We start from the raw sequence: 27,891 nt of genomic DNA, 5'->3' as shown, positions 1-27,891 counted from the left end.
TCTGATTCTATGTCTCTGCTGAGGATTTGCTTCAGACTAAATATATCCCCCTTTCCGCCATACCAGATGGCTTCTGGATTCCTCTGCAAAGAGTAGGCTGTGCTCCCATGGAAGAGAGAAGCAGAGACAGGGAACAGAGCCATGCCCCGCCTCTCCATTCTCCTCCTCTGCCTGGTCCATTCAACACAGAACACACAGCAAGTGTTCAAGTGGCTGCAGCACGAGACCTCAATTTCAGTTACATTAAAGTACCTAATAAAGCCTGGATTACTGGTCATTGGGTTCCCAGTAAATCCCAGGGACTCTGCATGAGGGAGAGGCAGAAGGCCCTGGGCTTAGGCCTCTGTGCAGAATAGAAAGACGAATGGGTCTTTGTGCCCAGAGCAGTGTCGTGGGGGAGGGAGGTCACTTTTTAAAAATATATGTTTTTATTGATTTCAAAGAAAGGAAGGGAGGAGAGATAGAAACATGAACAATGAGAGAGAATCGTTGATCAGCTGCCTCCTGCATGCCCCCTCACCGGGGATCGAGCCCACAAACTGGGCATGTGCCCTGACTGGGAATGGAATCGTGACCTCCTGGTTCACGGGGTGATGCTCTACCACTGAGCCATGCTGGCTGGGCAGGGGGTTACCTATTTAATGTTTTGTCTCCTCTGACCAGCCCAGCTTCCCTTCTTCTGTTTTCAGAGAACTGTATCAGTAGTTCCTTGCACTTGGGAATATGAAGACTCCTCTTAATACCCACCATACTTCATAGCTGCATTTTTATCCATATGGAAAATACAGGCCACAAACACAATCTATTTTGAGTTCATTGACTAAAAATATCTTGATGGATCACAACATGGGCAAACACTGGAGGGCAGTGCCCCCTCTGAGGGTAGGTAGTGCTTGGCATACTCATACTTCAAGTCCCCTTGCAGAGGAGAGCAGAGGGGGAGGAGAAGGGGAGGAGAGGGGGAGGAGAGAAGGAGAGGGCGAGGAGAGGGTTATGGCTCTACCCAGGATAGGGTTAGGGGTAGGGTTAGGTTAGGGTTAGTGTTAGGGTTATGGCTCTGCCCAGGATAGGGTTAGGGTTAGGGTTAGGGTTAGGGTTAGAGTTAGGGTTAGTTTTAGGGAGAGGGAGGGGGAGGAGGAGGGAGGCGGGGGAGGGAGGGAGGAGGGAGGGAAAGGCATGGAAGAGGGAGGGAAGGGATTGGATCGGGGAGGGGAGGGAAGGGGAGGGGGGAGATGAGGGGAGGTGCAGCCCACAAGTGGGCACCAGTGCACTGGATCATATGGGGCATTCCCATAGCCAGTCATGGAGGGCAGGAGCCAGTTCCAGAGGAGGCAATGGATAAACCTCTGGCTAGTTGCTTTTCCTTTCACTTCCCCGCCCTCTTCAGGGAGGTCTCAGGGCTAAAGGAAAAGAAGACATGTGACCACAGATAAGGATGGAGTTGAGAAGTAGCCTCTAGGGCAGCAGTTCTCAACCTGTGGGTCGCGACCCCTTTGGCGGTCGAACGACCCTTTCACAGGGGTTGTCTAAAACCATCCTGCATATCAGATATTTACATTACAATTCATAACAGTAGCAACATTACAGTTATGAAGTAGCAATGAAAATAATTTTATGGTTGGGTCACAACATGAGGAACTGTATTTAAAGGGCCAGAAGGTTGAGAACCACTGCTCTAGGGGGAGAAAGGACAGCTAGGATTAGAGCCCCAGACGCTCGGGAACATAGCAATATAAGATGAGCCACATAGCCCTGGCTGGTGTTGCTAAGTGGTTAGGGTGTCGGCCCACACACTGAAGAGCCATGGGTTCAATTCCCTGCACGTATCTGGGTTGCAGGTTCAATCCCTGGCCCCAGTCAGGACACGTGTGGGAGGTAACCAATCAATATGTCTTTCTCACATCGATGTTTATCTCAGTCTCTCCCCCTCCTTCCCTCCCTCCCTTCCACTCTCTGTAAAAAATCAATGGGATACATCTACACAGTGGAATACTATGCTGCTGTAAAAAAGAGAAGGAATTCTTACCATTTGCAAACAGCATGGATGGAACTAGAGAGCATTATGCTAAGTGAAATAAGCCAGTCAATGAAAGAAAAATACCACATGATCTCACTCATTTATGGATAATAAAGACCATTATAAACTGATGAACAAAAATAGATACAGAGGCAGAGCAGCATCGAACAGACTGTCGAACTACAGCGGGAAGGCCGGGGAGGGTTGAGGGGGTGGGTAAGAGATCAACCAAAGGACTTGTATGCATGCATATAAGCATAATCAATGGACACAAGACACTGGGGGTTAGGGGAGTCTGGGGGAAGGCCAAGGGGGGGGGGGGGGGGGGCAGGAAAGGAGACATATGTACTACTCTTTGTAATATTTTAAGCAATAAAACAAAATTTTAAAAAATCAATGGGAAATAAATCCTCGGGTGAGGATTAACAAAAAATAAATAAATAAGCCACATATGTAATATTTTCTGGCAGTCATGTTAAGGTAAAAACAGGTAATAATCCTTTTAGTGATAGAATTTAATTACCAATACATCCAAAATATAATTTCAATATATAATCAATATAAAAATTATTGAGACATTTTTACATTCTCTTTTTCTTACTGAGTCTGAATTCTGGGGTGTATTTCACACTTAGTGCACATCTTGGTTCAGATTGGCCACATCTCAAGTGCTCAACATCCACAAGTGGCTAGAGGCTGCCACATAGGACACAGGAGAGCAAGGACATGAGGAGAGATTCTTCCTCAGCAGTTCCCAGCGGCGGGGGCTCACTCACCCTCCCTGCTGGAACACACACCATCCTGGAAACTCTTGCTGTCAGCCCAGAGCCAGCACGGAAGCAGTCCTGGAGAACGTCCTGTGAGGACCGGCAGCCCAGCCAGAAGACGAACAGCACAGCGTTGTGCAGAGGATGCCAAGTGGGACTTGTGGGCTACATCCAGGCCGTGGAGGAGTTGTGTCTGGCTCCCATGGTGTTTTTAAATCTCTTGAAGTGATTGTTGTTTTCATGACCTTACATTTCCTTCCTGGCTCCTGAGAAGACATTGGGGTGTGTAACCCCTGCATAAAACCACAGTTCTTTTATTATTTTTTTTTTATTATTGATTGATTAGAGAGAAAGAGATTTGTTGTTCTACTTATTTATGTATTCATTGGTCATTTCTTGTATGTGCCCTGACCAAGGATCGAACTTGCAACCTTGGTATATCGAGACAACACTCTAACCAACTGAGCTACCTGGCCAGGGCAAAACCAAGTTCTTAAAGTCAGGCAACCCTGGATGTTAATCTTGGCTCTGCCACGTTTTAGCTGACAGTGGATACAATAAACTTTTCATTGTGTCTTCTACTGTAAAATTGGAGATAACTACTTCACAGAGATGTAAGACTTTAATGACACAGGAATTAATTGGCTCGCACAAAGCTTTGTACATAGTAAGTACTCAGTAAATTGTGGTATGAATTTTTCATTCACAGGAGACTTGAACTCTTTAGAGACCCTGTCATAATTCCTCTTCCGATACTGGAAAATTGGGAAGCACGTGGGCAGGAGCTCTTAAAAGCAATCCCCTGCCTGGCCAGGTGTGGCTCAGTGGTTGAGTGTTGACCTATGAACCAGGAGGTAACGGTCGCATGTCAGGGGTGCAGGCTCGATCCCCAGTGGGGGTGTGCAGGAAGCAGCCGATCAATGATTTCCTCTCATCATTGATGTTTCTCTCTCCCTCTTCCTTCCTTTCTCTGAAATCAAAAAAAAGCAACTACCACTGCCATAGATAGGTGTTGAGGCATGGCTTCTGCACTCACGATTTTCAGATAGTCTGTTTTCTTTCTCTGTTGCCCACAGAATGGTTGAACTGAACTAAGTACCCCTCGTTACTAAGGCACTGAACATTTTAAAAGGTAGATTTGGGGAAACAAAAGAGAAAAGCTAGCAGTGAACTAATGGCCCTTCCTGCTAACCTCAATCCTGGTTCCAAGGCAGACAACTCTCAGGATCTGGGCACTGAATGCTGTTGATAAAGGAGAAGATATTCATGAGCCACTTAGACCAAAACTTGGCCATGGCTCAACCCCAATTTTTGTTGTTGGTTTTTGCCTGTTGCGGGGAAATGAAGGGGCTGGGACTTAAAAGAAGCTTTGGAAAAAGCATGCTATGCCGCACACCTTACCCCTCGAATAGGGCCAGGCTTCTTCACCATTCCCATCCCCACATGCTCCGTTTCAGGAGTGCAGGCAAGAGCAGAGAGTGGGCAACCCGCCAATGACAAAGACCACGGAACTGCCCCTAACCGGTTTGGCTCAGTGGCTAGAGCGTCGGCCTGCAGACTCAAGGGTCCCAAGTTCGATTCCAGTCAAGGGCATGTACCTTGGTTGCCGGCACATCCCCGGTAGGAAGTGTGCAGGAGGCAGCTGATCGATGTTTCTCTGTCATCGATGTTTCTAACTCTCTATCCTTCTCCCTTCCTCTCTGTAAAAAAAAATTAATAAAATATATATATTTTTTAAAAAGACCATGGAACTGGCCTGGGAAAACTCTTCCCAGCTGGTTTTCCTACCTTTCTTTCTGCTGTGTAGTGTGTGTCTTCTTCTTCAGTCCTTTCTCTGATTCAATTACTAATGTTTATGTGCTCAGCACTCTACCAGGCATTTTATCCTATTTTTCAAAATTACTCCTGTCATTTATCCCTTTCTCTGTTCCCTGCATCACTGTTTCCCATGTACTATCCATGAGGGTCTCTCCAACCTTCATTTACCAGGAACAGTGGCTCCTTTCTTTACAGTAAATAATGCAAGGCGGTCCTTGAGGCTGAGGACAGAGGGACAGACAGTCCTGAGCAGCACCTGGGGAGCTAGCACACCAGGAGAGGAGAGGATGGGCAGGCAGCGGAGTGGAACAGCTGCAGAGCTTTTCCCCAATCCAGATTTAAGTAACTCCTTTGTTATCAAAAACAACGATGTCAGCATCAATGAGCTGCTGATTATAAAATTTATCCTTGGCAGAGAGAGAATTAACATTTGATGAATACTTGCCATCTGCCAGGCACTGTGGAAGGCTAGTGGTTCACAGTGTTTCAGTGGTCAAGGACTCCTCTGGGGTTCTTGTGGAAGCTTTAAACTCTCTGCCTTAGAAAAATTCAAATGCACACATTTTACATAGAATTACAGGGGTAAACGATATCCTGAAGGACAACCACAGACCCCAAATTAAAACCTTGTGTGCTAAGCTTAATCTGAGCATGGCATTACTGGGACTAGACACCAGTGTCCCCCCTTACAGACAAGGGGACGTACCCAAGATTGCATACATCATAAGCAGCAGAAACATTTCAACCAGAGTTATCTGCACACTACAACCTTCCTCCCTAGATGAAAATGTCATTGGTGTTTACTGTTACTGTAAATATCACTCATTTTTAAATGAGTAAATAAAGATTATGTGAGACACTGAAATCTGTGCAAAGCATTCTAAACCCAGCCAGGAAACCCCGAAGCCGGAGGTCCCAATCCCATATCCTATCGGCAAAGGCCCCTCCTCCCAGACTCACCACCCAGCCGGAAAACCAGCCACGGGGGGCTTTTCTGAGAGGCTTCATGTTCTTCAGAACAAGAGGAACCTCTGTCAATAATACCTCAGTAAAAGTGGGAGAATTTTTTTAAAGGCAATCTCTTTAAAATAATCCATCAGGCCCTAGCTGGTTTGGCTCAGTGGAGAAAGCATCAGTCTGGGAAATGAAGGGTCCTGGGTTCGATTCCAGCCAAGGGCATGTACCTCGGTTGCAGGCTCCTCCCCAGCCCTGGTCAGGGTGCACACAGGAGGCAACCAATCGATGTGTTTCTCTCACATCAATATTTCTCTCTGTCTTTCTCGCTCTCTTCCACTTTCTCTAAAAATCAATGGAAAAATACCCTTGGGTGAGGATTTAAAAAGTTAAAAATAATCTGTCATTCAAAATGTGAATTAAGAAACCAATCAAAGCCTATAGATAAGAAACAAAAGAAATTTAATTTCAGAATATTACATGAATATAAAAGAAAGACAATGCATATGATTATTTCTTTACAGTTACATATATATATGATATATAGTCAAACAAGAATGAAAAGAAATGGCGACAGTTAAAAACCCTGTTTCTTTTGTTGAGCGCATCTAGGGATAGTGCAAAGGCAACCCTTGCTACGAAGAAAGGATCCTGGGGCAGGAGTGTTTTTCCCAACAGGTTCTGCTGATACCCAAATGTGTGGGGGAGTGCTCAATGGCTCTTTAGCATCGACTGGCCTCGCAGACTCCAGTTTCCATGGTAACACAAGCACTCAGGCTATTATGTAGTCCACCTCCTCCCCATCCCCTTCATCAACTCTCCACTGGAGGAAAGACCTCAGCACTCGTTGTCTAGGAAAGCCAGGTTTTTATAGCCGTTTTAGATTGGGTTCATTGCCACTGGTCTAAAATGCGTGTGCATCTTAGGAACCCAAATCTTCCCCCAAATCTAGGGCAATCTGCCCAAATGCTGGTATCCAGGTTTGGGATGGGGTCCTGCCTTCCACACAAAGACTTCAGGGTGGAGGGAAGGAGGAGGCTCTCTCCTGGGGAAAGGTGTTCTACTTAGAAAAGATTCCAGAACAAGAGCCATCTGCTTCCAGCACCTGTGCAAGGCCCCATACGAAATAAGGAAGCAGGGAGTCCAGAGAAGTCTGATCCCAAAGACGGCTTCCCCAGTTATGCACGGCCACAGGCCGGTCACTGTGGGGCACAGCCATGACCTCAGGTTCTCCTACAAGGCAGTACTTTAAACCGCGTCTAATAGAGGCTCCTGTGAGGGAAGCTGAACAGAAACACTGCTATTCAGGAGAGAATGGTTCTGCTCTGCCACTCTGGGATTAAGTGGCGTCCTTACAGGCCAACCAAACCACCACCTCTGAACACCCAGTGGTCCCCACAGTCAACAGCTTGCACTGCCCCACTTCCCGAGGGGGCTCCCATGTCATCGCTGACTGACGCTGGAGGGACGTCAGAGTAAAGAGCTTGGGGCGGGTCAACTGTGGTTTCAGGTATGAGAAAGCTCCAGCTCCTTTAATATGTTGCCTCTCGGGTGTAGTATCAGGATCTCCTAATCTTTCACTGCTGCAGTGGAGTTTTTCTCGGGAATTTTTTTGTGTGTGTCATCTTTTCCTTCTTTTGTTGTTTTCTTTTTGTTTTGTTTTGGGGTTTTTTTGTTTCTTCATTTTTTTGCAGTGGAGTTCTCAAACCAGATTCATTGGTCCCAGTGCAAAAGTCCATCATTGTAAAAGGTAAGAAACTCCCATGCCTCTGGTTTTCACTGATTCAACCACTGCAACTCACCCAGTGCAGATGTGAATCAATGAAGCAGGCTGGGTTTTTATGCTTGAGCCCTCTGGCACAAAACACTGCCCCATATTCACACCACAGCAAAACCCATCACCACTGACCCCAGAAAAAAATGAAATTTTCTCAGCCAGACGAAGAGGCATTTCCAGAGACTGATCCAACATAAAAAGTAAACATAACATTTTAAAAAATCTTATAGATTTAAAAAATTGTTAAATACTGGCTCAAAAATACCCTCCCACCAGTGAAAAGGGAGACAGTGCCCTTCTGTGGCCAATGAAAAGGGCTTTTGTCTTTGTGTTCTCCATAGAATTCCACAGGATTAGAACAGTTACATATTACAAGGCAGAATGTTATACTATTTATTTCTCATATTTGAATTCCAACTGGATCACAGCTTCTATTTAAAAAAATGACCTATCATACCCTTAACACAAGGGGAAGCATACTTAATAAATAACTTAAATGAAACACATACCCAAATACAGACAGAACCTGCACACGGGTGAGCTACATAAAAGCACATGCTGTGACAGACATCTCCCACCACCCAGCCAGGCGCACTATTGACTCCACACAACCAGTCTCCTGAGTCTCAGGAACCTCCGCAGACAGAGCCACAGCACAAACCCGATGACGAGGGGCAGCAGGTCCCTGCTCTGCTCCCACGAGCTGATGCCAGACCACAAGGACAGCCCACACCCCCGGGGGAAACAGTTAGATGAATAAAGTGTGGAGTGAAGGGAGAACACTGCTTCAGTCTGTTCACACCAAAAGGGGTTTCTGAATTCCCTGACAGCTGGTGCAAGGAATTTATTTTTTCTCAATAAGGAAAAAAGCCAAATAGAAACCATACACAAATGAATTTGCTAATAAGTACTTTTAAGAATGACATAAAACTGCTCTACAGAAAGGGACTTCTAAGCAGTTTTATACTCCTACCCATCAATTGTTCACAATCTATCAAATTGGAAGGCCAAATGTTACCTTTCTTTCCCTTCACTATTGCCGTTACAGCAGCAGAAGAAACAGTAAGTATGAAAAAAGAGGACTGGCCCTGGACACAAAAGCAAACTCTGCTCCCCAGGGTCATTTTCATTTCAGCAATAACACAGCATTTCGATAGTTTCAAAACAGGTCAGCCGACCATACTTGCTGGGCAACTGCTTCACCAGAGACCTGACTCAGCTCCAGCACACGGGTGAGAGCGTCAATCACACAGCGTAAGGAGCAGGCGCAAACTGAACCTTCTCCCTTGCCACGTGCTGCTCTCGGGGCAGTGAGTATTCACACAAGATCAAAGCCATGCCTCTGCTCACCCCAAACACACATGAGCATCTCAACCCCATCAAAGCAGCGGCTCCAACCCATCGCCCCACTCCTCCCCGTGCCCATTCTGACAAGGAGAGGGGCTGTGCAGCTCTTAGGACTCTGGTGATAAGCCACACTGCTTCCAATGAGGACATTCTCTCCTTTAAGTCCTGTGGAGCCTGCTGCTCACTTCCTTCCTCTGCCTCCAGCTGGCTCTCAGGAGACTGTTTAGCCTGCACACCTGACCTCTTAGAAGAATGCAGTAGAACACCCCCTCCCCCACCCCATCCCTACCCCAAGGAGTCGTCCTGGACAAGAAAACAACCAGCCCCACCCAGTCATACTCCGGAGCTTCCACTACATACAGATATTTCGGCAAACCTCTATTAATTAGTCAGAGACTTCCCTTGAGTCACAGTGATTTGACAGAAGTATTGGCACCACACGGGCACCAGAGATGTTTTAGGCAGAGAAAACTGAAGGAAGGAAACGAGTTCAGCAATCACACAATTATCTGACATCACTGAGGAAAGAAGGAAGGAGGGAGAGAGAGAGGAGAGAGGGAGGAACACAATCTAATAATTAACATTTGTTAAAATATTGTATCATTCTGAATTCTCCTTTTTCAATACTGCAGGCCAAATAATCTGCAATCTCACACCCAAGAAAACCTACAAATTTTCCAGGAAAGCTATAAATTCCTCGGACATAAATAAGGTATTGAGGACTACAGCCTCATGAGGTAAGTTTTCCCAAAGTTGAAGGTAAAAAAGAGAGGAAAGACATCTGGCTTAGAGCCCATTTAGATTACATAAACAAAAATAGCTTTAAAAGATAAACAAGCAACAAATAAACAAGAAATAATGACAAAAATACCCAACACTATCAAAACAGAGAAAAGTCCAAAATATCTGTTAAAAATAACATCAATCCACTAGGATGACAGTACTTTAAAAAACAAAACACTGGCAGTTGAGCACAAATCTCCTATTTTTAAAAACAGACTGTGCCTAAACAAATACATGAAATCAGCACTGGAGTCTGCCTAGTTCTGCCATTTACTGTGCTGTGTAAGCCGGTTGGCTGGTTAGTGGTTTCCCCATAACGTTTAAAAAAAAAAAAAAAAAGAGCTGCTGGCTCTGGTTCAGAAGGCAGAGTTTGCAGAAATACCCAGTGAGTGGAGTTAGAGGTATCAGTCGAGTTACAGGATTAGTAACTTTCACAATTCAAACTGCAGCAGCAAGCTGCAAGTCCACGCTTCTCTGCGAGCGGGAATGACACCTGGCCCATTGCAGAGCAAACTCTGGTGGACAACAGGAGAACTCTGGTCCTTCAGAGGAATCCTAGGTGGAAAGAGAAACGAGGGCATTAAGCACATTTATAAATATTTCTTTTTGCAAACCTCCTACCTAAGAGCTAGAGAATCTATACTTAATATTTTCTACAAACTGAGGATTAAAAAGTTTGGTTGAGAATTGATGAATTTCTACCAAGTAAACTTCAGTTTGTCCAACTGCTCTAATCTCAGTTCATTACATCATCTTTTTTTTCCAACCAATTTACATTCAATACCATCCCACACCAGTCTCAGATGTACAGCAAAGTGGTCGGAAAACCATGCACTCCACAGAGTGGTCTCCCTGCTGCCCCAAGCACCCGCCTGGCCCCATGCCCAGTTATCTTGACATTATTAACCATATTCCCCATGTTGCAATCCACGTCTCTGTGACTATTCTGCAACTACCAATTTGTTCTGCTTAATCACTTCATTTTTCCCTCCAGTCCCTCAATTCCCCTCCCATCTGACAGCTGTCAGTCTGTTCTCTGTATCTATGAGTCTGTTTCTATTTTGTGTCCTTGTTTATTTTGTTCATTAGATTCCACATATAAGTGAAATCATATGGCATTTGTCTTTCACTGACTAGCTTATTTCACTTAGCATAATACCCTCTAGGTCCATCCTTGCTGTCAAAAAAGGTAAGATTTCCTTCTTTTCTATGGCCAAGTAGTATTCCATTATGTAAATGTACCACAGTTCTATCCACTCATCTACTGATGGGCACTTGAGCTGCTTTCAAATCTTGGCTCTTGTAAATAATGCAGCAATGAACACATCATCTTAAAGGCAACAACAGCTACCACTTTACTAAGTGCCTATTTTGTACCAAGCACTGCTCTGAGCTCTTTTATGTACATTATCTCATTTATCCTCACAACCAAATGTGCATGAGGTGGTGCGCTTGCCATTTAACAGGAGAAGAATCTGAAGCCTACGCAAGTTAATTTGCCCCAAGATTTACAAAGTTACTAAGCAGCAAAGCTGGGGAGGGACTGAGCCCAAGCTTGAAGGTAGAGCTCAGGTTCTTACCAACTGCAGTGGAAGCCCTGACAGTTTTTTTCTTTTTGTAATGCAAGTGCATAACTTGAGCTTTTTGATTATTAAGAGACATCCACTTCAAAACTCAAGCTGATTGAATCCCATTGGACCCTGAGTCCACAGAATTATTCTTTACAGAGTGCTCCTTAATTAAAAGGTTGCACTATTACATTTTTACTGGGACTGCCAAAACCATCCAAGAGGCATTAAAACTCTTAGGAGAAAAATTATGTTTTCTTTCTCTGTGCCTTAAAGATGTAAATCTCACCATGTCTCTGACATGTAACTCCTTCCTCACCCCGGCCCCCAGGAAGTAAAGAAGCTATAGGATCTCTGTGCAGTCTGCAAGTTTATATATGTCTACGCACATATGTTATGTATATGTGACTTTTCTCTCTAGATGGTATTGCTTAAATTAATTTATAAAAGAGCTCTATTTAATTGGCTTAAAAATAAGCAAATTATAAATTAAGTATTCCAAAAAATTCAGAAATAACTACACTCACCCAAATGCTTTTCAAGTTCATGTGATATGGGATAATCTTTGGTAAATAAAGCTAATGTAAGTTGGCTTTAATTAAAATAGGTATGTCTTCAGAGTTACCAACATAAAATATGTCTCAGTAATATACCTTTGTGGATACAAGATTCTAGTGCTGTTGTTTTTGAGGTTTTGTTTTATACCTGTAAACTGCACTAGATTCTGAATTCTAGTTTCCTGCAATATTTGGCTACAACTCTCCAAACTAACATTTCTAATTTTTCACCCACCCTCCTGACTTGGAATCATTGGAATTAAAACAGCCTTTTCCCCAAAGCCATGCAAGCTAAAATGGGACAACTTGAAAGAAACTTCAGAGAAACTACCACAACAGCTCATGTATGGACAATCTTCATGCCTGTTGTCCTATGGGCCACTCAGAAAGATCACCAGAGACATTCAAACTGCAAACCAGGAAAACCTATCAGATTGCCACTGCCTGCCCTCACTCTATCTGAAGATGCTTCAAGCTAGACATCTAGAAATCTTCTCGACTGGCTGCCTTCAGAACTCAGCAACTGGGATTACAATCTACTCCAGTCATTAACCTTTGTTCTTTATTTTCTTTTGTCTCCGCAGATATGCCTCTTATTAAATACCTGATACAGACACTTGCACCATATAGGCCTAACTTGGAGAACCCACCTGCATCACCTCTTCCTGAAATGAAACACAACCATTTAACTGAAATGAGCTATTCTCAGATCTAAGAGCTCACTTAGATGAGATATAAAGCAATCTATCAACTCAAGATAGGTTCAAACCTACTTACATCAGACAGCTCAAGATGTTAAAATATTTCACAATATAGCCTAAATCTTTGAACAGATTCCTAGGGCCCCTGAGATCACTGGCTTAGTTTCATTGTAGGACTCTTCAAGTTTGAAACAATAGCTACGGACTGGATTTCAGACTATTGCCTGTGTAATTATTATAGAATTTGCTATTATAATCCTAATTAGATATGTACTTTCTGGGTTACAGGGTTCCCTACCCCGACTTTTTAACATATCAGCTAACCAGGCAGTTAAAGTCCTTGCCATTAACTGGGACACTGCAGCATCATAGTGGATTGTAGCATTAACCATCACAGTTATTTTTCTTTTTGGAATGCAAGTGCCTGACTTAAGCTTCAATTGCTGAGTCATCCATTTCAAAGAAACATTCACTTCAAAGACAGTTATCTCCAATAGACACAAGGCCAGCCTCACTGACTAGATAAAGAACTAGGGTGCTGGGGCTCCTATGCTTTAGAGATCTTGATTTCAATAACTGATCATTTGGGCCACTGGTTTTTTTCTCTTCTCACATTTTAAACTCCCACTCTTTATGCTTTAAATTCACCAATAAAGAGCGAGCCTACGCGACCCTGAGCCCCAATAAACGCAGAACCCTACGCCAGTGTACTCTCTTACTGTGCCCATGACCTCACTATGCAACCCTAGGTGGGCTGTCTAATTTCTAGGTCTTGTAAGTAATAAGCCTTATTTTTCCAAAAAATTTCCTGATGGTTATTCCTGAAGGGCATCTTACAATCATAATAAGAATCACAACGGCCAATCCAACCACAACATTGGTTATTGATAGGCTGAGACCAGTACAAAACACCATCACTACCCCTTTCACCAGCAAATGTTTACTAAATGCCTACCAGATACAAGGCACTGCCACTACTGGAAGTAAAAGAAGAATAGATGACAGGAGACCACAGTATATTCATAAGTCTGGCCTTCGTCTTCCAGAAAAGAAACTAGTTACAAATAATACATGTGAAGTAAACATTTTAGTAGCATCAATAAAAGTTCAAAGGAGCCCTAGACAGTTTGACTCAGTGGATAGAGCGTCTGCCTGCGAACTGAAAGGTTCCAGGTTTGATTCCGGTCAAGGGCACATGCCCAGTTGTGGGTTCGATCCCAGTGGGGGACTTGCAGAAGGCAGCCGATCCATGATTCTCTCTCATCTAGGATGTTTCTATCTCTCTCTCCCTTCCTTCCTTTCTGAATTCAATAAAAATATACGAAGGAAAAAAAAGTTCAAAGGAAAAAGTATATCTGGCTGGGTTATTTAAAGAAGGTGGGGTTTAGGCTGGGCTTTGAAGAATGAGTAAGATTCTACTTGTATTTTATTATTGAGTTATTGGGGTGACATTGGTTAATAAAATTAGAATGGGTAAGATTCTGACTGATGAAATTACTGTCCATTAATAAGTAGGTGTGTGCGTGTGTGGTTTGCAAGCACATTTGCCTTCCATGACCTATCAGATCAGCAACTTGTTTTGAGCAGGGACACTCCACTACCACCCCCAAAAAAATTAGTAGGTGCTAATTCAGCAGTTCTCATCTGGGGGTGATTTTTCTCCCTCCTCCCCAGGGGATATTTGGCAATGCCTGGAGGCATTATTGTGTCACAACTGGGGGAAGGGTGCTACTGGCATCTAGTGGGTAGAGACTAAGGATGCTGCTAAACATTGTACAATGCACACAGGCCAGCTCCCCACAACAAAGAATTATCATCTTCAAAAAATGTTTATTCCTTTTCTAAAATCACCATCAAAAAAATGTAGGGTTGTGTTAATTGTGGGGGGAAAAAAAGATGATGCAATTAAATATGTGAGCTTGGAGACTGAAGAGAGTTCATATCTGGAGATGCAGGCTTAGATACAGTTATCCCACAGAAAGCAGAACTGAGCTGTTGAAGTAGACCAAGCTGCTAAGAGGGAAAAATCAAGAGTAGAGATGAGCAGAAAATTTAAGAGAGAACATTGAAAAACACAAAGGATGGAAGGGTAGGCAGATGACAGTAAGCTACTGCCAAGACGGAAGAGAATTAAAGAGGAAGGAGGAGAACAAGAACAGAGAATATCATGACAGCCAAAGAAGTGACCAGGGAGAAAGAAAAATGAAAATGCCATTGTCTAATCCAGTGGAAGGTCTTTCATTCTCAGTGGGCCTCTACTTTTCTGAATCACTAACATTTTTGAGAATCTAATAAAAATATTTTTTTTCTCCTCCAGAAAAATGCACACATGCACCAATACATAAAATTACATTAACAATACCAGAAACTTCTTTAGAGCTTTATGAAGTCCACAGTTAACAGATCAAGCATCCCTGCACTAAAATTTCTTGGTAAATTATTACATTACACTGGCTTATTTATTTATTTTTTAATCCTCACCTGAGGATATTTTTCCATTGATTTTTAGAGAGAGTGCAAGAGAGAGGGAAAGACAGAGAGAAATATTGATGAGAGCAACACATTGATTGGTTGCCTCCTATACGAGCCCTGACCAGGGCCCAGGTCAGGGAGGATCCTGCAACCAAGGTACCTGCCTTTGACCTGAATCAAATCCAGAACCCCGGCGGACCAACGCTCTCTCCACTGAGCCAAACTGGCTAGGGCTAAACTGGCTTATTTTTTAATGCATTTCTTCCAAAAGCAAAATTGTCAATATAGAAAGACTTATTTCTTGATTATCTTCAAAAATGAAAGCAACAAAAGGTATAATTGATACAAAACAGCGTACCCTTCAAATATACCTTATGATTGGTTTTGACTTATGAATATATAGGTAGAACTATGTAGACGCACATAACTCAACACCAAACTTGCCTCAAACAGCCCAGCCCTAGCTGGTTTTAGCTCAGTGGGTAGAGCGTGGGCCTGCGGACTGAAGCGTCCCAGGTTCGATTCCAGTCAAGGGCACATGCCTGGGTTGTGGGCTTGGTCCCTAGTGTGGGGCATGCAGGAGGCAGAAGATTAATGATTCTCTCTCATCATTGATGTTTCTATCTCTCCCTCCCTCTACCTTCCTCTCTGAAATTAATAAAAATTTATTTTTAAAAGAAAACAGCCCAGCCTCAAAATCAGAAGCAAGGTAGAAAGAAAAGAATTCAGATAATTCATTCAAGGATAAGCAAAGAGACTATACCAAACTCTAATTTTTTTAGAAAAGTATAAAAATTTATCCATAAAGATTGGACTTTTGTTCCCTATCAAAATGTTTCAAATAATAACTATGCTCATGTCTCAGTGGTAAAATGACCATGTCAAACCAGAGGTCACTTCAGCTGCCACACAAGCCTAATAAAACAAGACCAAGTCTCCTCTGGTTTTCTTTAGTAACAATTATGACCACTTGTTTATGCTTTAATAATCATGGTGTGCTTCCAAAACATTATTTCAGTTGAGCCTCATAAGAAACCTCATTTTCACAAATGTAATAATCTGAACAATAACGATTTAATTTAAAAAAAATAATTGTTAAAAAAATAAAATAAAATACTTTAGAAAATAAAAAAAAAAGAAACCTCATTTTCAGAGGAGGAAACTTGGGCCAGAGGAATGATGACTCAAGTCAGGTCTAACTACAAATCCCCTGGTCTTTCTATAAAACACATGGCTTCTTCTGAAGAAAGCACAGTAGCCACTGCCTTTTACCAGGAGAACCTGGGCAACCAGCAGTCCCAGCACTAAATAATCCTCTTTGTCCTGAGCCTCAATAAACATCTTGTATATGATTTCCAGGGTCCTTTAGCATGAACTATCTCTCTGGAAAGTTTCACTGAATAAACAAAACTGAAGTCTATGACAAGAAGGAACATAACTATTCCATGTTTACTGAACATATTCTTGGAACTTTTGTACTCAGTTTCACAAATTAGTTAACACTTGTTTTTTATTTGCTTAACAAGTACTCTGAAGGTATTTTACACGTGTTCTATCTGTGCAAGAATGCAGGGACCAGGAGGGTCTATATTCTCAGCTTTAACCCTCAGCACCTGGGACAGTGCTGAGTAGATGCGCAATAACCATCTGCTAAATGAACTCAAGGGCAAGACCCAGCCTTGTAATTTTTACATTGCTTCTAACTACAACCATTTAAAAAATGTTACTAATTAGATGCAGAAAGGAACCACATTCAGTAAGAACACAGAATAAATAAGTACAATTAGTACCTTTTTTCCCCTCTTTCTTCCCCTCTGGCCATTTCAATCTTGTTGGTGTCATCGTGCCATCTGGAGATCCAGAAAATAACTGTAACAAGAAATTTTTATAGTGGCTTAAATATTCTAATGTCATTCCTATAGATAGACTTTACTAACAGGAATTTGTTTACTGGGTCAATGTCAATGTCCAGAGTTTTACTGACATATTTATATCTCATTAATCTTAACTGGTTTTCTTGCTGGCTTACTGAAGTGACCATGCCTGGGACACCTAAAGGACTCCTCCAGGGGTAATGCAGTGCCAGGTAGTCTGGCTCAAATGCTACCCACCCTGTGGAGTCTCCCAGTAAGAAGTGCTCCCTCAAGCACTATGTTTGTGGAGCTATCTCACTGTATTTGCCTTCTTTGCTTATTATGACTGGCTGTATCTTCCTTAAACTCAAAATGTGTTTGTTGAATGAATCAATGAAAACCTACAGAAAGATGACAGCATAAATGAAAGAATTAATTGAGAAAAAAGCCTAGTTTACTGAGAAACTCATTCAAACAGATGACAGTATATAAATTTTCCTCCTTTCTATAAATAATCACATACAAAAAGAAAGTACAAAGAACAGTATTTTCCTACATTCATATTCTCTTTGCTGGCTCTCTTCAATTCACCAATGGCTAGAGATTCCGGCGTAGGGGCCTTGTTCTTCCTTTCTGACATCATCTGACTTCCCAGGACCTTCCGCTGATTTAGGAAGAAAAAATATTTGATTTATAAACATCTGCTTATCTGTATTATTGCTATTCTGGCCTTCAAAAATAGTTCCTTAAGTTAAGGAAATCTCAGTTTTCTGATAAATTCTCCCAGGCCATCTTCTTCTACAAGGGAGATCACACCAAAAGAAAAAGAAAAAAACAACAACCTGAAATCATTGCCTTTCTTTAGGTAATCACTTTTCCTCTTCATTTAAAAGGGGTGCAATGTTAGAAGTAACTTTACAGTTTATTTAAACTCTCTAATACAGGCAATTACAGTGTGCTTCTGAAACTATAAAAGAAACTCCAGTTACTTACTTGTATAATTTTTTCCCCAAAGACATGTTGTCTCTGGCAGTTCTTAAGAGTCCCCTCCTCTCCTCCCAACTAAAGAATACCTACACTGGGCCCACTCTAAGACTTGGCTTCCCAAGACTGGAAATTTGGAGAAATTCTATAAGAGTTTCTAATATAGTCACAAGGTACAGGCCTTCTTAAAAGGGGTCACATGACTATATTGACATTTCTCCATATCCACACCAACACTTATTTTCTGGGTTCGTTTTGAGAACAGCCATCCTTATGATTATGAATTGGTATTTCACTGTGGTTTTGATTTACATTTCCCTAATGATAAATGATATTGAACATCTATTCATGTGTTTATTGGTTATCTGTATATCTTCTTCCTTAGAAAATGTCTATTTAAGTCCTTTGAGTATTTTGTTAGTTTGTTTATAAAAGTTCTTTTTACATTCTGAATATTAGCCTCTTATCAGATATATGTTTTACAAATATTTTCTCCCATTCTGCTTGTTGCCTTTTCACTTTGTTAATAGCAAAGAAAATTTTAATGTCAAGCAAATCTAATGTTTCAGAGGCTATTGGCCCCAGTGAATCAGGATTGAGAGAATTTCAAACTTCTATTAACGATATTAACTAGGATCAAAATTAGAGTTTAGATGAAATTGCAACTGCTGACAACTGCAGCTTACTGGAAAAAATACATATATTACAAAATATATACATATTTTTAGTGCACAATTTGTCATCTTAAGCAAAGAGCTCCTTGACTGTTGATAGATTTATAGATATTAATAATGTTAAAATAATTTTAAAAAGAAGAACAGTAGAATATAGAACAGTGCTAATCTCATTCTAAGTTAACCAGAATCTTGCTTTAGTTTAAGGTATGCCTGGAAATTTGAACCCCATAATCAAGTTATCTACTGCCACCTGATGACAATATCCCCTAACTACAAGTCAAACCATCCACAAAGACTGGAAAATTGAATCTGCAAATAGTAATGGCAACAACAGTACAGAAGTACATATTGTATTTGTTTTAAAAACAAGATTTGTAATGAATTTGATACAAAGGAATAGAATACAACAACTGATCAAATATTAAGCTCACAAAAATTTGAGTTACTTAAACCCACAAAATCCATTTTCTAACAATTTTTCTAGTCTCTATCAATCTTCTCACTTCTCTATACCTTCAGCAAATTGCATAATGAAGTGTGTAGGACAAAGCAGGTCATGAAGCAAAAGAGACTTTCTCCACAGTTCAGAAACAAGGAATCTGTCCTTAACCACAAAAGAGAAGGATGGGCCTTTATTTCTTTCATTCCTCACTTCTCCAAACACAGAACCCCTTCTCTGATTTGAAGCACAGAAAAATGCTTTGAAAAATAAAAGCTTTTCCAAATTCTATCCTTATCCTCTTACAAACACGCCTTTTACAGGGTTCCAAAGAATAGAAGAAAGCTGTTTATGCATAAGAACGATGAAACTGTTCAATTTTCTCATAGTCAATGCTGAAACCAACAGCACAGCATACTTACCTTAATAAGGCCACTGAAGGAACGTGAACGGGCCCTCTTCTGTACCCGGGGAGTAGAAGGTTCTTGCCCTGGTGTTAGAGTCACAGATTGCTTATTAAACTAAAAGAAAACAGAGAACATTTTGTTAACATTCTCCCATCAAGCGATAGCATTCTGTGACAAACATATGAAAAACTAAGTGTAAATACCGAGAAAAATCCAGTAGTAAGTGATTCTGTGCATATACGGATAAGTAAGTAGAGTGGCAAGCAAATCACAAAGGCAGAAATGCTGCCAAAAAACAAGTCCAAATTTATTAAATTAGTTTGAGGGTTAAATTAAGGAGCACACACCAAAGAAATCAAATTGGAATCAGATCAAACTTCTAGAATTAGACCTAACCACCAGTTTATAGCAAGTACAGAGGACTGAAGGACATCTTAAATAATACCACAAGGATATAACCAGCAAAATCCAGACTCTGGAAGGTATCACGGGGGTTGGGGTGGAAAGAAAGAGAATATGTGTATATATACGTACTTAAACGCAATGTGGTATCCTGGATTGGATCCCAGAACAGAAAAAAGGATATTAGTAGAAAAATTGATAAAATCTGAATAAAGTGTGTAATGTCAATAGTAATATACCATTGTTAATTTCTTAGTTTTGACAATGTTAACATTAGGAGAAACTGGATGAAGGGTATGTAGAAAATCTCTGTTCTATCTTTGCAATTTTTCTCTAAAATATACACTATGTCAAATTTAAGAGTTTATTCAAATGAAGAAACTTGGGCAATTTTTTAGAGGTGAAAAAGAGGGCTAAGAGAGAAGAAGGGACCTATATATTAAAAGAGACCCAGTAGATGTATCAACAACAAAGAAGGGCATACGCTTTCTCATGCCACTCTAGGAAAAAATCTGCAATGAAAATACTTATAACAAAAATATATAAACTAAAAAATGACCTAATTTCCTCAACATGACCAGAAGGCAAACTATACGTATATACATTAGGTTATTTATGATGAAATATTATACAACCATTAAAATGTTTCTAGCCTTTTAATGACATGGAAAATGTTCATGATATAGTTTTAAATGAAAAGGATAGGATATAGAAAAATTGATTGTATATTATGATCTCAAGCAGAAAAAAAAATTGAAATACACATTCATAAAAGAAACACTAGAAGAGGAAGGGAGAGAGATAAAGAGTGGGAGAGAGAAACATCAATGTGAGAAACACATCGGCTGCCATATATCCCAACTGGGGCCGAGATCAAACCCGAAACCTAGGCATGTGCCCTGACCGAAAATCGAACCCGCAACCTTTTAGTGTATGGGACGACACTCCAACCAACTGGTCAGGGCAAAATGGCAGTATTTAAAATGTAGGCAAGGAATATACAGCCATGCATAAAATGCTTATGCTATAATATTTAGTGAAAAGGGAAAGATAAAAGAAAGTATATGTTACAATCAAACTATATAAAAATATGTCTATACAAAAAGAGACTGAAAAAAAAAAAATAGCCAAAATGTAAACACTAGTGGGATGAGTGGTTTTATTTTTTTCTTATCCTTCTCTATAATTTCCTATCTTTCTAAAAAAAGAACAAAAATAATGTTAAGATTTTTCCTTTACATTACATTTAATCCTCAGTGTTCTTGATAAGTCATTACACTTGTCCTACCTGAATTGCTATCTTAGTCTCTACCAAGAATCAAATCACTACACTTTGAGTTGGTAATAATACTCAGCCAAAAACCTCTAAAATTCCAGTCTTATCACAATTTGTTAGGTATCAAAGTAAATTCAGAGAGTGACAGAAAACTTCTCTTGAAGGACTCTGTCCATTGTTAAGAACAGCTCAGGGAGAATCGAAGATGGCGGCATAGGTAAACACCGGAGACTGCCGCCGTGGACAACCACTTCAAAAATACAACTAAAAGTCGGAGCGGACATCAACCAGAACCACGGGAAGGCTGGCTGAGGAGAGTCTCTTCAACTAGAAGCAAAAACAACAGCATTCCGACGCTCAGCGGAGGCGCAGTGTGGAAAATTTAAAGGTACGGTGGTGCGGTGGTGAGGGTGCGCGCGCAAAGCGGGCTGGCGGCTGAGGGCGCGATTGTCGTTTTCAATCAGGAGCGAGTCTCAGACTCTGGGCTACAGATCCGGGCGAGTCTCTAGGGACCCAGACTCAAACGGGAGAAGCGGGACTGTCTGGCTACGGCCCCTCCGAGGTTTGCAGCGATTGCTGGGACAGAGAGGCAGAGCCCCTGGGGACGGACTGAGAGCGGCCATAGCTGCTCCCTCCCCCCGCCCTGTTGAGCCCGCCCCGCCCAAACCCTGCGCAGAGCCATTTGCCGATCGCCTCAGGCAAGGGCTGGACTAGCGCCTCCCCTGAGGACTGAAGTTTTCCCACAGCTGATTTCCACCGCCAGTCTGCCTGGTGGTCAAATCCCTCTAGTGTTAACTACAACAATTAAGGCTTGGCTAGAACAAGACTGCGCACAGAGACCACAAGGGGGTGCACCAAGAAAGCATAAAAGATGCGGAGACAAAAAAACATGACAGAAATGGAGGATATGGAGCTAAGAATCGCAATTTTGAGGGCTTGCCATAAATTTGTGCAGAGCCTCACGAAAACTAATGAGACCCTCGATGCTACGATAAAGAAATTAGAAAGTAAGCATACACAGACTGAAATAAAGAATATTATACCCAATAGCAGACCAGAGGAGCACAAGAATCAAACCAAAGATTCGACAAAAAACACCCAACTGGAAAAGCAAAATGAAAAAAGAATCCGAAAGTGTGAAGATAGTGTAAGGAGCCTCTGGGACAGCTTTAAGCGGACTAATATCAGAGTCATTGGAGTGCCAGAAGATGAGACACAGCAAGATATTGAAAACCTATTTCAAGAAATAATGGCAGAAAACTTCCCCCACCTGGAGAAAGAAATGGACTTACAGGTCCAAGAAGCGCAGAGAACCCCAAACAAAAGGAATCCAAAGAGGACCACACCAAACACATCATCATTAAAATGCCAAGAGCAAAAGACAAAGAGAAAATCTTAAGATCAGAAGAACATGCGACCGAACCAAGATGGCGGCGTAGGAAGCGGACCTGTGTGTGCTGCTCTCTCACAGCATCATTGAAACTATCAACTATGAAGTAAACAACCGCCACTCAGAACCATGGGGAAGTTGGCCCAGTGGGAGATCTACAACTGGAAGAAAAGAAAGAAGCGCAGTGAGACTGAGTGGGAGCTACGGAGGCACCAAAACCAGAGGTACGCAGTCACACGCCACGCGGGCTGCAAATGGATTCTCGGTTTTTTACGAACCCTCGAATCCTCTGGGCTTGCTCGGGGCGGGTCTCTGAGGCCCCAGATCCCACAGGGAGAGGCGGCCACGGCCTTGCAGTGGTTGGAGAGCGAGGGAAGCTCTGACACGCGGCTGCTCGCCGGCACTGAGGGACAAGAAGTCCTGGTGTCCCGGGGAGGCGAGGGGCGCGGAGACGCCGCCATCGCTATTTCCTCCACGCTGGCGACTCCCTGTGACCCCGCCCTACCCTCAGGGCTGTGCCAGAGGCACAAGAGGGAATGACTGTGCTTTTACAAACTCTCAAATCCACTGAGCTGGTTCAGGCGGGTCTCTGAGGCCCCAGGCCCCAAGGCGAGAGACGGCACGGCCTTCCAGCGGTCAGGAAGCGAGGGAGGCTCTGGCGCTCGGCTGCTCGCCGGCACTGGGGGACGCAAAGTCCTGGTGTCCTGGATAGGCAAGGGGCCGCTGAGTCTCCGCCCCGGCGACTCCCTGTGACCCCGCCCTACGCAATTTACATTCCCATCTGGGCTGTGCCAGACTCACAAGTAGAAACACCTTTGCTTCTGCAAACTTTCAAATCCACTGAGCTGGTTCAGGCGGGATCATGAGGCACCAGATCCTACGGGGAGAGGCAGCACGGCCTTGCAGCCATCAGAAAGCGAGGGAGGCTCTGTTGCACAGCTGCTCGCCGGCACTGGGGGACACAAAGCCCTGGCAGAGATTCAAGGGGCCGCGGAGACTCAGCCAGTGCTATTTGCTCCGCCATGGCGACTCCCTGAGACTCAGCCCTAATCAATTTACATCCCCATCCAAGCTGTGCCAGGTGCACAAAAAGACCCACCTGCGCTTTTGCAGCCTATCCCAACAAATTGCAGACTTCAACTGCTCGCAGCCATGGGAGACACACTCAAGAAGCAGACCCAGGAGAACCAGGATGGCGGCATAAGGAAGAGACCTGTGCGTGCTACCCCACACAACAACATCAAAACTACCAAATATCAGACAAACACCTATCATACAGAACCATGGGAAAGTTGGCCCAGTGAAAGCTCTACAACTGGAAGGAGAGAAAGAACATTGAGACTGAGTAGGATGTGACACCAAGTACAGAGCCCAACCCAACAAACTGCAGATTTCAACTCCTCGCATAGAAAGAAGCGCATTGAGACTGAGTAGGATGTGCAGAGGCACCAAGTACAGAGCCCATCCCAGCAGGCTGCAGATTTCAGCTCCTTGCATCTGGGAGGGACGCAATCGGGGGGCAGAGTCGGGTCCGGGGCCGGCCAGGGCTGGGCCTGACTGGGCCGGCACTGTGGAACTGCTGTACCAGCAAGCGCACAAACATGCCCACTGGTCCCAGTCTCTTGTGGGGCGCTGGGGGACAGCAGACAGGCAGTCTGTGCACTTGGTGGAGGGCAGGAGTGCTGGATGTTCAACCACCAGGAACGCCTGGAAATTTTGTCTGGTGGGGAGCCGCCGGCAGGGGACAGAGGGCCAAACTTCCTGTTTCCCCGGTAAGGCTGGGATGGCCCCGGTGAGGTTGAAACGGCCCCGGTGTGGTAGGGATGACCCCGGTCAGGTTGAAACGGCCCCCGTGAGGTAGAGACGACCCCGGTGAGGTTGAAACAGCCCCAGTGAGGTTGAAACGGCCCCCGTGAGGTAGGGACGGCCCCGGTCAGTTCGAAACGGCCCCGGTGTGGTAGGGACAACCCCGGTCAGGTTGAATCGGCCCCGGTGTGGTAGGGACAACCCCGGTGAGGTTGAAACGGCCCCCGTGAGGTAGGGACAACCCCGGTGAGGTTGAAACGGCCCCCGTGAGGTAGGGACGACCCCGGTCAGGTCGAAACGGCCCCGGTGTGGTAGGGACGACCCCAGTCAGGTCGAAACGGCCCCGGTGTGGTAGGGACGACCCCGGTGAGGTTGAAACGGCCCCCGTGAGGTAGGGACGACCCCAGTCAGGTCGAAACGGCCCCGGTCAGGTTGAAACAGCCCCGGTGTGGTAGGGACAACCCCGGTGAGGTTGAAACGGCCCCCGTGAGATAGGGACGACCCCGGTGAGGTTGAAACGGCCCCCGTGAGGTAGGGACGACCCCAGTCAGGTCGAAACGGCCCCGGTGTGGTAGGGACAACCCCGGTCAGGTTGAAACAGCCCCGGTGTGGTAGGGACAACCCCGGTGAGGTTGAAACGGCCCCCGTGAGATAGGGACGACCCCGGTGAGGTTGAAACGGCCTCCGTGAGGTAGGGACGACCCCGGTCAGGTCGAAACGGCCCCGGTGTGGTAGGGACGACCCCGGTGAGGTCGAAACGGCCCCCGTGAGGTAGGGACGACCCTGGTCAGGTCGAAACGGCCCCGGTGTGGTAGGGATGACCCCGGTCAGGTTGAAACGGCCCCCGTGAGGTAGGGATGACCCCGGTCAGGTTGAAACGGCCCCGGTGTGGTAGGGACGACCCCGGTGAGGTCGAAACGGCCCCCGTGAGGTAGGGACGACCCTGGTCAGGTCGAAACGGCCCCGGTGTGGTAGGGACAACCCCAGTCAGGTTGAAACGGCCCCCGTGAGGTAGGGATGACCCCGGTCAGGTTGAAACGGCCCCGGTGTGGTAGGGACAACCCCGGTCAGGTTGAAACAGCCCCGGTGTGGTACAACCCCGGTGAGGTTGAAACGGCCCCCGTGAGGTAGGGACGACCCCGGTGAGGTTGAAACGGCCCCCGTGAGGTAGGGACGACCCCAGTCAGGTCGAAACGGCCCCGGTGTGGTAGGGACAACCCCGGTCAGGTTGAAACAGCCCCGGTGTGGTAGGGACAACCCCGGTGAGGTTGAAACAGCCCCCGTGAGGTAGGGACGACCCCGGTCAGGTCGAAACGGCCCCGGTGTGGTAGGGACAACCCCAGTCAGGTTGAAACGGCCCCGGTGTGGTAGGGACGACCCCGGTGAGGTTGAAACGGCCCCCGTGAGGTAGGGACGGCCCCGGTCAGGTCGAAACGGCCCCGGTGTGGTAGGGACAACCCCGGTCAGGTTGAAACGGCCCTGGTGAGGTCGGGACGGCCCCGGTGAGGTTGAAACGGCCCTGGTGAGGCTCAGACGGCCCTGGTGAGGTTGAGACTACTCCAGTGAGGTTGGGACAAATAAAGGGGACCAGTATGGACTGATGAACAGGGGTAGATACAGAAACAGAGCAACATTGAACAGAATGTTAAACTACAGTGGGAAGCCTGGGGAGGGTTGGGGGGGGGGGGGATTAAGAGACCAACTGAAGGACTTATATGCATGCATATAAGATTAACCAATGGACACAAGACATGGGGCGGGGGGGGGGCGGGGGGTAGGGGCCGGGGGAATGTCAAGGGGGGGAAAAAAGGAGACATATGTAATACTCTTTGTAATACTTTAAGAAATAAAAATTATTAAAATATTAAAAAAAAAAAAAAAAAGAAAAGAAAATCTTAAAAGCAGCAAGAGAAAGAGGCTCAATTACCTACAAGGGAATACCCATACGACTGTCAGCTGATTTCTCAACAGAAACTTTGCAGGCCAGAAGGGAATGGCAAGAAATATTCAAAGTGCTGAATACCAAGAACCTACAACCAAGATTACTTTATCCAGCAAAGCTATCATTCAGAATTGAAGGTCAGATAAAGAGCTTCACAGATAAGGAAAAACTAAAGGAGTTCATCACCGCCAAACCAGTATTATATGAAATGCTGAAAGGTATCCTTTAAGAGGAAGAAGAAGAAAAAGGTAAAGATACAAATTATGAACAACAAATATGCATCTATCAACAAATGAATCTAAGAATCAAGTGAATAAATAACCTGATGTACAGAATGAACTGGTGACTATAATGAATCAGGGACATAGAAAGGGAATGGACTGACTATTCTTGGGGGAAAAGGGGTGTGGGAGATGCGGGAAGTGACTGGACAAAAATCATGCACCTATGGATGAACTCAGTGGGTGGAGAGTGAGGGTGGAGGGTGGGGTGGGAGCTGGAAGGAGGGGAGTTATGGGGGGAATAAAGAGGAACAAATGTAATAATCTGAACAATAAAGATAAAAAAATAAATAAATAAATAAATAAATAAATAAATAAAAAGAACAGCTCAGTTCAACATTTTCTGAGCACTTATGTCTGGCCCTATGCTTGAAATTAGGTATAAAAAAGATATGTATTAAAAACACAGACTCTTCCCTCAAGAAGGTCTCAGTTGAATAAAAAGTCAAGAGACTTACCCTGCCTGTTCAGCTAAAATTCAAGAGGGTCTGAGACAAGATGAATTTCCTGAGAAAGCAGCTAACCACGTCATCAGTATTTACTCAAGCTCCACTTTGAGTCTCAAAATGGCAAAGGAGAGACCTCCCATACCTCCAAAATAAACAAACTTAGCCACTAGAATTCCTACCTATCTATATATATAAAAGCCTAAGTGACTGAACGACCGAATGACCAGTAGACAGGTCACTATGACACGCATTGACCACCAGGGGGCAGATGCTCAATGCAGGAGCTGCCCCCTGGTGGTCAGTGTGCTCCCACTGCAAGAGCGCTGCTCAGCTGACCGATGGGCTCCAGACACCGGGCTCACAGCTGGCAAGCACAGCTGTGGCCTGCGGGGATCGGGCGGAAATCGGCAGTCTGACATTCCCCGAGGGGTCCCAGATTGCCAGAGGGCACAGCTAAGGGACCCCACCAGTGCATGAATCTGTGCATCGGGCCTCTAGTTTCTAATATCAGACAAGGCCCTTAGCTAACAGCATTTTCTAATTGCAAACAACTCATTAAGAGCTACCACTTTGCTCTACTATGCCAACTACTTTACATAGATTCTCTCTAATCTTTACAAGATGGACATTACAATTACCATTTCATAAAGAAGAAAACTAAAATTCAGAAAGGTTGTTATTTACCAAAAGAAGGATTTAAACTTTGGAATAATATATTGTAACTGCTGGTTCTCTCTCAGCAATCTTGCTACATGATCAAATTAGAGAAGCTCTAACTATGGTTGGATCCTTCTGTTTAACTAGAAAAATCCAAGAGCCTCCACTCTTTTCTCTAGTGGGGCAGTAGTATAGAGATAGAGATTCCAATGAGGTTCCATAGACAAGTTTGCTTCAATGGCTGAGCCAAGGCTTGCACCAATAAGAGTCAAAAATTAAATGAGATTCTTAACAATATTCCCTATGATTCTATAACTATGATCACATGAATTCCGAAAGTCCTGTTTCCCTGCTTTCAGGCACCTGTCTGATAAGCTGCTTCTTCTTTGCTGATTCGGGCATATTGTGAACATGTTGGAACAGCTCTTTCAGTGCCTCTTCTGTCCGCTGCTGGGTCTCCTCCTGATGAGAGCAGGAATCCATCCGGTTCCATTTCTGAGATTTTGCCAGTTGGAAGGACTTAGAATGACACGAAGCTGTCAGATCAAGATCATCCTAGAGAAAATT

At 44.1% G+C, this 27,891-nt stretch overlaps 1 protein-coding gene across 2 annotated transcripts in view; it reads right to left on the bottom strand.

Moving 5' to 3' along the window:
* Positions 1–2,884: 2,884 nt before the first annotated feature.
* The window catches only part of ARHGAP19 (Rho GTPase activating protein 19), a 44,454-nt gene continuing 19,447 nt past the window's right edge, over positions 2,885–27,891 (bottom strand). Inside the window, exons 7-11 of one of the 2 annotated variants that reach the window (XM_070432589.1) lie at positions 27,688–27,879; positions 19,137–19,235; positions 17,171–17,278; positions 16,552–16,630; positions 2,885–3,077 (exon numbers count right to left, since the gene is read on the bottom strand). In XM_070432589.1, coding sequence (XP_070288690.1) covers positions 3,031–3,077; positions 16,552–16,630; positions 17,171–17,278; positions 19,137–19,235; positions 27,688–27,879 — 525 coding nt within the window. In that variant the 3' untranslated portion in view covers positions 2,885–3,030. Of the gene's footprint in view, positions 3,078–6,001; positions 10,019–16,551; positions 16,631–17,170; positions 17,279–19,136; positions 19,236–27,687; positions 27,880–27,891 lie in introns of those variants that run through there. The other variant, XM_070432590.1, reaches the window with a different exon arrangement.

The sequence above is a fragment of the Myotis yumanensis genome, unplaced genomic scaffold, assembly GCF_028538775.1.
Source record: "Myotis yumanensis isolate MYYU_CA2020_CCGP unplaced genomic scaffold, mMyoYum1.0.hap1 SCAF_13, whole genome shotgun sequence".
NCBI classification, from domain to species: Eukaryota; Metazoa; Chordata; class Mammalia; order Chiroptera; family Vespertilionidae; genus Myotis; species Myotis yumanensis.
Note: the sequence above shows the minus strand (reverse complement) of the source record. Positions and strands in the feature narration are given on the sequence as shown.